The following is a 13,272-nucleotide window of genomic DNA, read 5'->3' as shown; positions in this document are numbered from 1 at the left end:
TAGGTCACAGGACACAGATACAGGAACAGCTACAGACACAGGCTCACTCTCATGCACTTAGCCCCTCCCCTGAGAGCAGGCAGCTACTTCACTTGACATTTGATCAGTTAATCCCAAGGGCCATAGAAACGCAGTGTCAACAATGAAGTGAATAAATTAAGATAGTGGATAAACAAAGAAGTTTTGCTGAAGCAGTGTATTTAAGAAAAGTCTTAAATCCACATTAACAAGCAGTATAGATAGGATCCTTGTGAGGGGACAACCCCTTTAAGGCAAGCTCCCATACGCCCTTCATCAGTTAAAGCTGCTTTTCCCACTCTGATGCATTGCAGGCAGCAAATGACCCTGTTTGCATATAGTATAGCAGTTGTTTTCCAGCTCCTGATATGTTCTCTTACTGTGCCCACATGATCATTTCCAGTCAGTGCTTAATAAATATTTGTTGTGCTAGTTTGCCGTACAATGTCCATGGTGAGCATACATGATAGACAGTCTATGGGATTCAAGACAATATAAAATAGGGGAAAGACCACACACACAACTCACTGCCCCGTACACTGTCACAATGGGGCGCTGGAGCTTGTGTATCGGGTTGGTCATATTGCAGATCATTGGGGCATTGGAAGCAAAGCTGTAAGTACAGTAGTTGTTTTATATTTCATAGGATTTGAACTTTGCTGTACTTTTCTGCAGTGTGGACAACTTACTTTTTTGCACTTTTTAGTTTATTAAAAAAAAGGTCAAAGTTCATAACAAATTGAGATTGAGTTTACTATATTATACAGTATGTGTAATATCACATGGGCTTGAATGGTCAAAACTGTTGAGGTGGGTGAGAAAAAAAAAACCTCCTAAAAACTGTGCTTCTCTGTAATCCTAGCTTAGGGCTAGTTCACACGTGGGCAAAGGGGAGTTTTTTGACAGCGGATTTCGCTTCAAAATCAGCCCCTTTACAATGGAGCCCTATGTGAACAGCTAGCTTTTTTTTCCGCTAGCTTTTTTTTTCTGCTAGTTATTTTTCAGCTAGCAGAAAAAAGAAGTGACGTGACCTTTCTTCAGGCGTTTTCCGCCTGAAGAAAGCAATAGAAGTGAATGGGAGGAAAAAACTGCGCGTTTTTTTGCAAAAATAAACGCTAGCGGTTTTTTCAGCCCATTCACTTTATGGGAGGGGAAAACAGCCTGGCTTTTTTTGGAAGCGGTTTTTACAAAAAAAAAGCTCCAAAAAAAGCTTGGCAATGTCAAAAAAAAGCTTCCTAATTAGGAAGCGTTTTTTTTCAGGACCAAAATAAGCCAGGAGGTTTTTACGTGTGAACTAGCCCTGAGGGTGCATTCACACTGAGTAAACGCTAGCTTATTTTGTAGAGTAAAATTACACTTGTAAATTTTGCTATCCCATTGACTTCAATGATATTTTTTTACAAGTGTAAAAATACGCCTGTAAAAAATACGCCTGTAAAAATACGCCTGTAAAATGTCATTGAAGTCAATGGGATAGCAAAATTTACAAGTGTAATTTTACTCTACAAAATAAGCTAGCGTTTACTCAGTGTGAATGCACCCTTGCGTTCACACTGAGTTTTTTTGGTCAGGAAACTGACTCAAATTCCTCCTCCAAAAAACGCCTCACCATACAGTCCTATGGTGAGGTGTTTTTATAGAAGGAGGAATTTGAATCCGTTTCCTGACCAAAAAACTCAGTGTGAACGCAGTTAGAATCCTGTGAATGCTTAATTGCCAGCTACACCCTACACACTCTCTATTCACATAGAATCATAAGCCATAAAACTATTACAAAAACATGAAATATTTTTTATTTTTGGTGTTGTTGAATGCCCTATATGGTGTCATTTCAGGTGTTGCACATACTAGCAGTCCATGGCAATAGATTTCATCCTTAAGTTCTTGAAAAAAATATCAAGGCAGCAATTCCATTTTTTCAATTTCACAATGTGTTCAAATTTTGTTGCAATTTTCCAGAAAAAAATGTAAGATTCAGGTGAATCCAAAACTTTTTGTTTTGAGAAAAAAAAAAGACACCAGTGCTCTTAGTCATTGAACTTAAGTCCTTGATCTACATTCAATGACCAGGTGGAGCCAATCTAAAATCAATAACAGCTGTAGTCAGCTTACGACTGGCCAGTTTATACCATGTTGTCTGAGGACATTACCCACACAGTCCATGAAACTATGTCAGTGTATCAGTGACCGATAGTAACCTTCCAGACCACTGCTATAAGCTGATTGGTTGGTTTATTTCAGGTTTTATGTTTTACATGTAGTTTCAGTGACTGTAACCTTCTGGATGACACAATGGTACAATCCAGTGACTGCTGCAAGCGGATGAGAGCGGTCATTGGCCGGTTATTCTCTGTCATTGAAAGTAAGCCAATGACCATGGGTCACCAGCGCCGCACCTCCCATGGGGCGACCTGAAGTGAGCGCTTCAGGCGGCGCTATGCCAGGGCCCAAGGGAGGGCGGCATTTTTTCTTACCTAAGCCAGTCCAGGACAAGCTGTCCTGGACTGGCTTAGCACGGAGCGGTGGATTGGGGAGGCCGCTGAAGCAGCGCTGCTCCAGCAGCCTCCCCTCACGCTCAGGCAGAGAGCAGGTCGTCTCCGTGTCTGCTCTCTGCCTGCGAACGGTGCTAAGCCCCGCCCCTCTGCTCCGCCCCGCTTTCTGTCGTTCGCTTTGGGCGGCGAGAGGGGCAGGTTCACCCCTGTGGGTCACTATTGGAAATTTTTGAACACCTGTCCAAAAAAAAGAGTGCAGGCCTGACTTTTGAGGACACTTGACTGAATTTATTCTGCCTAAATCGAGTCTGACATCTTATTTCAATGAATCTGACCCGAGGCTCATCTCTACGGCATTATTTTTAGTACATCCTTCTTAATATTTGTCATCAGCCATATTAGAGGACAATGCCACAGAAATAATATTGTGCCCTACCTGTGTTGTACATTATTTCATCAAACTCTTTCTAATGATATTTTTTCTTCCATGCTATTCGTTCCAGGCACTACGCCGCCATTGTCCCATCAGAGTTACGTGTCAGGAATCACAAAAAAATCTGCTTACAATTAGAGGGAGCGGAAGGAGAGAGCAATGTCAGAATATCTCTAAATCTAGATGACAAGAACACCACGCTCATAGACAAGAACGTCCAGCAACTCGGTATATTCACCTGCCTCAGTGTCCAGGTAGAAGTGATAGGCTTGATAGGTTGATAGAGGCAACAAAGACACTACATATATATACAGTATATATATATATATATATATATATATATATATATATATATATATATATATATATATATATATATATACTATTGTGAGCCTTTAGTATTCACCTGACACTGATAGAGATGTAATAGGATGACTAGTAATCCAGAGCCGCCTCACAGGCAGACTTGTGGAGTTGCCCATAGCAGCCAATCAGAGCTCAGCTTTCACTTTACCTCAGCAGCTTCAGTGATGTAAGCTCCTGTATAGTAAGCAATACTGACACCTTTACTATCAGGCAGCTTTCACCTGACCAATATGGCTGCTCAGTAGAGATGAGCCAGTACTGTTCGGATCAGCCGATCCGAACAGCACGCTCCATAGAAATGAATGGAAGCACCCGGCTACGTCCATTCATTTCTATGCGTGCGTGCTGATCCGAACAGTACTCGCTCATCTCTACTGCTCAGTAAGGGCTCGTTCACATCTGCGCCCGTTATGCAGGTTTCCGTTTCCTGCATAAAACTGAGCAGGAGACGGAAACCTGCAGGAGACTCTCACCCATTCATTTGAATGGGTGAGAGAGATGTCCGGCCGTGAGCGGCGGTGAGCGTTTTATGCTCTGCGCCGCGAAACCGGGTTTTATAATCTGGACATGCAGTACTCTGTGTCCAGATTTAGAAAAACGGTTTCACGGCGGAGAGCATAAAACGCTCACCGCCGCTCACGGCCGGACCCGGTCTGTGGTTTCCGTCTTCTGCCATGCAGAAGATGGAAACCACAGAACGGAGAAGCGAACGCAGGTGTGAACCTAGCGTAAGGCGGCTCGCACACTACAGTGTTTTTCATGAGTCTCATATCATTATGATAGACACCATGATAGTACTTAAGGGTTAAGGTGTGTGTCTTGTATACTGTGTGAGTACTGTATGTCTGTATACATGTATGTGTGAGTATATACAGTATGCTATAATATTGTGTAGATGTGAGTCTATATAGTATTAATACATTCATATATGTATACATATGACTTATATAAATATATATGTGCTATATTAACCCCTTCCCGCCGATGGCATTTTTTGATTTTCGTTTTTCGTTTTTGACTCCCCTCCTTCTAAACTCCAAAACTTTTTTATTTCTCCGCTCCCAGAGCCATATGAGGTCTTAATCTTTGCGGGACAGATTTTTCTTCATGATGCCACCATTAACTATTCTGTATAATGTACTGGGAAGCTGTAAAAAAATTCAGAATGGGGTGGATTTGAAGAAAAAATGAATTTTGCGACTTTCTTGCGGGCTTCGGTTTTACAGCGTTCACTGTGCAGCCAAAATGACATGTCACCTGTATTGTGTTTTGTTACGATTCCGGGGATACCAAATTTATATGGTTTTATTTACAGCTTAACCCCCTTAAAAAAAATCCAAAACTGTGTTAAAAAATTTTTTTTCTAAAAGTCGCCATGCACTGACAGCCGTAACTTTTTTATACGTCCGTGTCTTTTTTTTGCGGGACCGGGTGTACTTTTTAGTTCTACCATTTTCGGGAAATGCTTTTACTTTGATCACTGTTTATTCAAATTTTTTAGAATCAAAACAGTGAAAAAACGGCGATTTGTCACTTTTGACTATTTTTCCCGCTACGGCATTTACCGTAGAAAAATATTTTTATAGATTTGGAGAGCAGGCGATTTTGGACACAGGGATACCTAACATGTATGTGTTTCACAGTATTTAACTACTAGTATTTAACTTCTAGGGAAAGGGGGGTGATTTGAATTTTTAATACTTTTTTTTTTTTTTTTTTTGCATTTATTAGATTAGGGGTCTTGAACCATAATGCATTGCAAGAAAACATCATTTCTTTTGTAGGCTGCATAGACCAGCCTGCAAAAGAAAGAAGCTGCAGACCGGCCGGGAGCCTTTACAAGGCTCTTCGCTGTCATGGAAATTTGACGTAGGCCCTGGAGCTTGCTCCAGGTGCCGGTGATCACCGGCAAAATGGCAGCACCCATGTGCCGCCAGGAAAATGGCACCTTTGACCACGGCGCTGGAGGAGTTAACATCTCCGATCGGTCCAGGGAACGATCGGAGACATTAGCGCCGGTTGTCTACTGCGTAAAGCAGTAGACACCTGGCGGCTATGGCAGCCGCTCGGCTCCCAGGCGGTCACCACAGTTACACACCCGGCATGCGCCGTACTATTACGGCGGATGTCGGGAAAGGGTTAATGTGTATGTATGAGTCTATGGATATAGATGAGTATATAAGTATATATTTGACATACATGGTATATGAATGTATATAAATGTACACATGCTATTATATATATATGGGTCCATTCACACGGAGTAACGCGGCGCTCAATTGGTCCTTATTTTCACGCCGAGCGCCGCGTTTTATGGGACGTTTGCGCCGCGTTTTTTAATGGTGCATGTTTGCGGTCGCGTTTGCGCCGCGTAAACGCGACCGCAAACATGCACCGTAAAAAAAGTCCCGTAAACGCGGCGCTCGGCGTGAAAATAAGCACCAATTGAGCGCCACGTTACTCCGTGTGAATGGACCCTATGAGTGTATATCTATGAGTGTTTAGGTAAATAGTATATGCAATCCTATCCACACATTGCAGAAAAATAGCAGTGAATCACAATGTATTTTTGTCCACAGTGCCTTTCATTGCGCTTTTGTCCCCAGCAGCACCCCATTGTTCCCCTCCTGTATCTATTCGGGCTCATGGCCACATTTCTGGAAATCCTGTATCTAATTGGTCTCAGTAGTCACATGAGGTGCAGGACTGCCAGCAAGGAGGTGCCGGCACGAGACTGAATGGACACTGGTGCCGGACAAGGGAGCAACGGGGACAGGTGAATGTGCTTTTTATTTATTTGTTTTTTTATTTTACACCTCCCGCCCGGCACATGAGTTACTTCAACTCCTGGACAAATCTTTAAAGGATTTATCTATCTTTCTAATATTGATGTTCTGTCCTTAGGATAGGCCATCAATATTACATCTGTGATGATACAAGAGCCAGGACCTCTGCAGATCAGCTCTTCCAGGACAGCGTGGCTACAGGTAATGGTAACATTTCTAGGAGCCGCACTGTTCACTTTCCATACAGTGTGTAGCAGTGGGTTTAGGTAGTGCAGTGGTGCACATGGTATAGTGGGTGAGCATCATGGCTCCCAACATGTTATTACCTTTAGCCGTCCTATCTCGGTATAGCTGTTCTGCAGGGGTCCTGATGGTGGGCTCCTAGAAACAATTCCACTGGTGGGCCCTAGACACCCCAGTCCGACACTGATACCAGATGTTTGTCAGTGCGTGCATGTATGTGTGTGTGTGCATGCGTGTGATCCATGTGTATGTATACGTGTGTGGTCCATGTATATGTATGTGTGTGTGTGATCCATGTGTATGTATATGTGTGTGCATACACATGTGTGGTCCGTGTATGTATGCATGTATGTGCGCATGTGATCCACATGTTTGTGCATGCGCACTGCAAGTGTCCATGCGTGCAGTAGTTGTGTGTGAGTATGCATGTGCTCTGTTCATCTGTGTGCGTAAGGTGCATCCATCTAAGTGTGTTTGTGTGCGTGTGCGGTCATTGCATGTGTGTGTGCATGTGGAATTTATGGGGTGGTGTTTGTGTTGTATGTGTCTAGAGTGGTTTGGTGTTTGTGTGGTGTGTTGTGGCATTTGTGTGGTGTTGTACTTGTGGGTTGGTGTATGTGTGCTGTCTGTGTGATGTTTATATGGTGTTTGTGAAGTGTTTGTGTGTTGTGTATGGTAGTGCGGTCCCTTCAGCAGCGACTCTTTGGCTCCATCGCTTTATTCCGTCCCTGCCAGTCACAACTGTTGTTTTCCCCTCAGCACTTTCACCTTCACATTTCCCCATTATATGTATAGGGCGTAACTTCGGGAGCCCCAATCTCATGACGAGGGGAACGCTAGCGAGATGTAACGTGCGCAGTATTCTGCTCCTGTGGGTGGAGAGGGGGCGTGCCAAATTTCACCCAAATATCGGGTGAGAACTGTGGATTTGTATAGAGTGGACAGATTTTGAGTTTGATATATTATGCATGTTATAAAGTAAACAGTAAACTAGGCAGATCTATTACAAAGATATTAGAACTAAGCAACTATATTGATTTCATTTCTGTAGGTTCCCATTCCTGAGAAAGATGAAGTCATCGGCGTGCTAACGCTCACTATCGAAAGTTCAGGAGAATCAGTAACCAACACTACTAAAGTTCTTGTAAAGAAGAAGGCATCCAAAATTCTAGTCCAGACTGATAAAGCTGTGTATAAACCAGGGCAAACTGGTAAGAAAAACTAAAGGGTTTCTCACTGCGTTCTTATGTTCACTTCTCCTTTAATTCTTATCACATAAAATTGCTTCTGATGATGTGAAAGGGAAGTATTACAGAGAATCCTCTATTGTTCACTACTGATGTCAGCTATCACCAAGAACATACAACATGTATGACCAATGTAAGACCAGCGTAAGACTATAGGTTTTAAAGGGATGGTGTTACCAGGATATGACCTATGGTTTACGCTTTTATATTAGATATATTAAAATAGTTTAGGATTTCCTATCAAAGGACGATGGGCCATAGACACAAAGGTCTGGATCGGACACTGTTTCTATGTGTTGTGGGCATGCTCTACGACCTGTGCAGAGGACATTTGCACAGAGGGGAGGGGTGTGGTATATAAGTTGCTTACTGTGCTCAGTATATTACAGTGGAGGTCGGGGTGCCTGTCCCTCCATATTATGTATGGAAATGCCATTGGTGTGGAACTAAAATGCTGAACTGTATAAGGCAGGGGTGCCCAATACGTCGATCGCGATCTACCGGTCAATCGCGTGACATAAAATAAATAGATGCCAGCCTATCAGACATCCTCACTATTAGACTGCTCCCCGCTCTCCGTGTCCGCCAGGTCTGCCCAGGTGAGGTTTTGTGGCAGCCAGAAGTGTTCATTCCAGAACCAGGCCGAGAGCGCAGACATCTTCCCTCCGCTCCACCGCCGAAACACATGGGACAGAAGCAGCAGCGCTCCCCGCTCTCCAGTCTGACACGGAAACTAGGCGAGACTGACAATGCTGTGGCCCAGGCCCCGCCCACACAGCAGACCGCACCCGTAGTGGGTAGTAGATCATTTTGACTTGGTCATTTTATAAGTAGCTCGCATGCTGAAAAAGTGTGGGCACCCCTGGTATAAGCGGAGTGACCCTTAAAGGGGTTGTCCAGCATAAAATTTTATTTAATAATTAGGCTCGGGGAGGTGAAAGAAAACCAAAACATACTCACCTGTCCATTTGCCTCCCCGCATGGTCCGAATAAAGGACACAACTTCAAGAACAGATAGATGTGCATCTTTAAAACACACTTTTTCGTTTTGCTATAAAGTGGCCGGCATTTTAAAGAGCCTATGGTTTTTGTTGTAATATCTATATTTTGATTGTTTATAAAAAAAAAAAAGTTAAATTTTTTTAAGTATTTTTTTTTTTTTTTTTTACAGTAAAATTTAGAATTCTGTCCCTTAATGAAGATTTCATGCCAAAAAATATTTTGGTAAGTCTAAAATAAATTCAATATCTGGAGTAAAATCTTTTTTTATATATACCGTATTTTTTTTCCTCCAAATATGGGAGGAAAATGGGGGTGCGTCTTATAGTCCGAATGCTGTGCTGTGTGAAGTCTGTGTCCCGTCCCTGTCCTGTCCGTGCGAAGCAAAAGGAGAGAAGAGCTGTATGGCCCACCCCTCCTTCCCTCCTGTGTGGCTTCATTGTTGGAGCGAGATATGAGCAGCAGGAAAGGAGGGCCGGGCCAGACGGGTGAAGGAGGCGTGGTTTCAAGTTTCCTCGTTGTCTGCTGCTCAGCCTGCTCCATTGCCTGCTGCAGAGGTCCTCTCCTCGTCTCCAGCTTCTGCTCTCCTACTGACTGTGCCTACTATTCCTCCTCCCCAGCTCCTGCCCCTACCTTCCTCTACCCTCCAGACACCTAATGTTGTTGCTCCAGGTCTTCCTCCTGTGCTTTGGTCCTCCAGTGGTCTGACCATGGTTGCGGGGATGGGGGGTCTCGCCTCCGCTCCTATAGTTGGGTCCCCACAGCTCTACCCTGCCCCAGTGTGCCCCCATGCCCGTGGCCCCTGATGCCTCTACTGTGCCAGACAGTCAGGACCTGGACTATGTCTCTTCAAATGTGGCACTGTGCTCTCCTGCCTCCTCTGACCTCTCGGATGCCTTACTCCAGGAAACACCTGCACTGCCCTGCCGCTCTAAATGCCCTAAACTCATGGACATTTGGAACTTGCTCTGTACTATGCCTACTAGATTGGATATGGAGGCTATTGTTCGTAGAGTTAAGGAGAAACAGGACAGGATTATGTCGGCATTTAAGTCAGAGCTCCACTCCCTGTCGGGGCAGGTTGCTGCTCAACAACAACAGACTACCTCCATTGATCAACGCCTTGCTGCTGTGGAGTCATCCTTGGCCACTCAACGTGCTTTCAATAGACATATCCTTCTTCAGGTAGATGATTAGGAAAATAGGGGGCGCAGGAACAACATCAAGTTGCGGGGTATCCCCAACTCTGTTCCTCCAGCTGAACTCCACTCCACTCTTTCTTCCATCTTTAACACGGTCCTCTCCCGCCCCATGGATACGGAGATTAACCTGGACAGGGTCCATCGGGTCTTGGGTCTGAAGCGTTCTGTTGCTGCGGGCCCGCGTGACGTCCTGTGCCGAGTTCACTTTTAGAAAGAAAAGGAGGACATCCTTAAGGCAGCATGGCGACATGGTCCGGTTTCCTTCAGGGACTCTACTGTACAGCTACTCCCAGATGTCTCTCGCAGAACCTTATTTATGCGCAGACTTCTTAAGCCAGTCCTCCAAGCCGTTCTCAACTCTGGCGGGACTTACAGGTGGGGTCACCCTTTTCACCTCCAAATTCGCCGCAATGGGGCGGTGTTTGTTCTCCACTGTCCTGACCAGGCGGCTTCCCTGGCACAGTTTTTGGATGTACCGGACTTGACCCTACCGAACTGGCTGGATTACCCTCTGCCTCTAGTGCCAGTGACTGGTTGCTCCTCTTCGGACTCCCGTCAGGCTTGACTGCCACCATCTGAAGAGTCCGAGCGAGCCTCTTAGTGAGGGGTGCGCCCTTTTGGCCTGGCCTCCTCTTTGGGACTTTTCTTCCTTTTCCTGGTTGCTGGTCTTCTATGTGCCTTAATCTTCATGTTTTTCAATTGTGCGGGCTCTGTTCCCTTGTTTCATTTTGTGCGGTTCCCTTTTTCCTTCTTTTGTGGTTTTTCTGCTTAGGGGACGGGTAGCGATTGTTTGTTTCATTTCTCCCCCCCTTAGAGGTATTTGGCAGCTCTCTGGGGATGTGCTGCGGCGTTCCCCCGAGACCTGCATTAGTGGGATTTTTCTCACTGTTTACTGGTTGGTGTTACCCGCCCTGGGACTATCCTGGGCCGGGGTTGATTTGCTTTGTTTGTCTGTTCCACGTCCTTCTTTCTCTCTCTCTTCCCTTCCTTTTTTTTGTTTCTTTCTCTCTCTTTCTTTCCCCATTTCCCCACAAGTCTCTGGCTCCTGTTGGTGGTTGCCTCTGTGTTTTCCTCTGTCACTGCTCAGGAGCTATCCACCCCAGTGTGGAGATCCTCCCTGCTCTGACTCCTCTGGTTTGGGAGTCCGGTCCTTTTTCTCTTGCCCTCTTCTTGCTTCATCTCTCGGATCCCTTCTGTCGTGCCTGTCGGAGGTTGTCTTTATGATATTTGCTCGCTGCCGCTGGGGCTGGTTCTCCATCACTCTGAAAGTCGTCCGATCCACCATCACTCTGTCATTGGACCTGCACCTGGACGGGCGTCCAGAACTTGGGGGATCTCACAGCCTCGCTTTCCCTTTCTCTTTTTCCTTTCTTCACCTCCTATCTGCTGTTTTCTCTCTCTCCCTTTTCCTCTTGCTGTCTTCCCCTGTCTGTTCGTATTTGTTTTCTTCTATCTGTTGGGCCATTTGTATTTGCTCTGTTTTACCTCTGGTACCCAGATTTATGCCGGATTGTTTGCCTTTCAGATTTGTATTGTTACCCTGTTTATTTTCTTCTAAATAAAAAATTTATAAAAAAAAATAAAAAAAAAATAATGGCGTGTTCTTTTGTTCTACAGAGTTATTCTTTCCGAAAACCATAAAGTACATTTGTAGTTGTGTTGTACCCTATAAGAAAAATAGGATGAGCAAAAACTGACTTTGGCCTTTAAGATCCTGAGAAAATTATAAAATACAATTTTTCTTTTTCTTTAGATCCCTGTGGTGGAAATAAAGGTATGAAAAAACATGATATAATAATAATAATAATTAATGAATGAGTATTGCAGTCCTATGGTAAAGACAGATACATTCATATCAAACCTTTGGATTTGGGGGGGAGGGGGGTGAATTTTAGTAATTTAACCTATACAAAGTCTCATCAATTCATAATATACAACTTGGGGCTATTTCTTATAGGACCCCAAAGAAAACAGAATCAGTCAATGGTTAAATGTGAGACTCGTTCAGGGCATTGTGGCGCTCTCTTTCGCTCTTTCCTCTGAACCCACACTGGGGGAATATTCCATTAAAGTAAAAGACACATCCCATACCTTCACTGTGGAGGAATATGGTGAGGAAACTTCTATATTTCTTGACTTATGTCTTAAGTCTTTGATTAGTCATGTCTAACTTGTATCCATTCTGTCTTTTCAGTACTTCCAAAGTTCGAGGTCATACTCCAATTGCCTAAGTATGTTCTGTTTTACACTGAGCAGTTTCCAGTTAAAGTTTGTGGCAAGTGAGTCCAGAAAAAAAAAAAAAATGACTACAAATTACCGTATATACTCGAGTATAAGCTGACCCGAATATAAGACTAGGCCCCTAATTTTACCACAAAAAACTGGGAAAACTTATTGACTCAAGTATAAACCAAGGGGGGGGGGGGGGATGCAGCAGCTACTGGAAAATTTCAAAAATTAAAATGGTCAGAGTTTTTGGGTATAGTAGTTGCTGGGAAGGGGAGAGGGTGTTTTGGTTGTCTGTCTGCCCCTTCCCTGAGCTTGAGGACTGGGGTTTTTTCTCCCACTTGGAATTCAGCCTGGCTGAATATAGGGTATCCGCAGTGCTCCTATTAAACCCTTCCCGACAGAACAGGAGCGCTGCAGATCGCCTATATTCAGTAGACCGGGCACTATCAGGCACAGGGATACCTAATGTGTATGTGTGTCACAGTCATTTTCTACTTTTATATGTATTCTAGGGAAAGGAGGGATTTAGAACTTTTATTTACTTTATTTTTTTAACATATATATATATATATATATATATATATATATTAACTATTTTATGGGAGATTCATTACTATTTATGGGAGTATACATTACTATTGTGGCTGGTCATAGACTCCCCTCCCCCCCCCCCTCCATTTTTTTTTTTTTTTTTTTTTTTTTGCTTGACTCGAGTATAAGCCGAGGGGGGGCTTTTTCAGCACAAAAACTGTGCTGAAAATACGGTACTGTTGGTTTCTCATTCCTGGCAGTTCCATTTCCATGGGTTAAAATAGAACCATGACGGATTATACTGGATCCAGGGGTGAACCGAGCCTCTCTGCTGCCTGAGGCAAACTGTAGAAACACATAAGCTAAAAAAAATCATGATCACAACTACAAGTCAAACTCTGTTTAACATTTCGATGATTAGAAGTCATCGATACGCAGACTAGGGGTTGCAATGCATCCCCATTCACCAACAGTAGTGAAGTAGTCACAGGGGAACCCAACGATCTTAGTTTGTGGGTCAAAAAGTCCCCTTATTTGGCCCACACACAATATAACACCTCCTTAACTGACCTCCACAGTGTATTACCTCTTTTACTCAACCCCGCGCAATATAAAACAGACTTTAAAGGCTTATATATTGTATTACCCAGTTTATTGTCTCCATAAATAGTATAATGCCCCCTTTACTGACATCTACAGTATATTGCCCCCATTACTGGCTCCCAT

General features: G+C 43.9%; 1 protein-coding gene across 1 annotated transcript in view; it reads left to right on the top strand.

Annotated features, from left to right (window-relative positions):
• The first annotated feature begins 565 nt into the window (after positions 1–565).
• Positions 566–13,272, top strand: part of LOC142219114 (alpha-2-macroglobulin-like) — a 62,476-nt gene continuing 49,769 nt past the window's right edge. Inside the window, exons 1-7 of the mRNA XM_075288081.1 lie at positions 566–633; positions 3,014–3,197; positions 7,390–7,549; positions 8,757–8,809; positions 11,540–11,560; positions 11,744–11,897; positions 11,981–12,065. Coding sequence (XP_075144182.1) covers positions 566–633; positions 3,014–3,197; positions 7,390–7,549; positions 8,757–8,809; positions 11,540–11,560; positions 11,744–11,897; positions 11,981–12,065 — 725 coding nt within the window. The remainder of the gene's footprint in view (positions 634–3,013; positions 3,198–7,389; positions 7,550–8,756; positions 8,810–11,539; positions 11,561–11,743; positions 11,898–11,980; positions 12,066–13,272) is intronic.

The sequence above is a fragment of the Leptodactylus fuscus genome, chromosome 10 (genome assembly GCF_031893055.1).
Source record: "Leptodactylus fuscus isolate aLepFus1 chromosome 10, aLepFus1.hap2, whole genome shotgun sequence".
In the NCBI taxonomy this organism is placed as follows: domain Eukaryota; kingdom Metazoa; phylum Chordata; class Amphibia; order Anura; family Leptodactylidae; genus Leptodactylus; species Leptodactylus fuscus.
The sequence above is the reverse complement of the archived record's forward strand: the minus strand, read 5'-3'. Positions and strand labels throughout refer to the sequence as shown.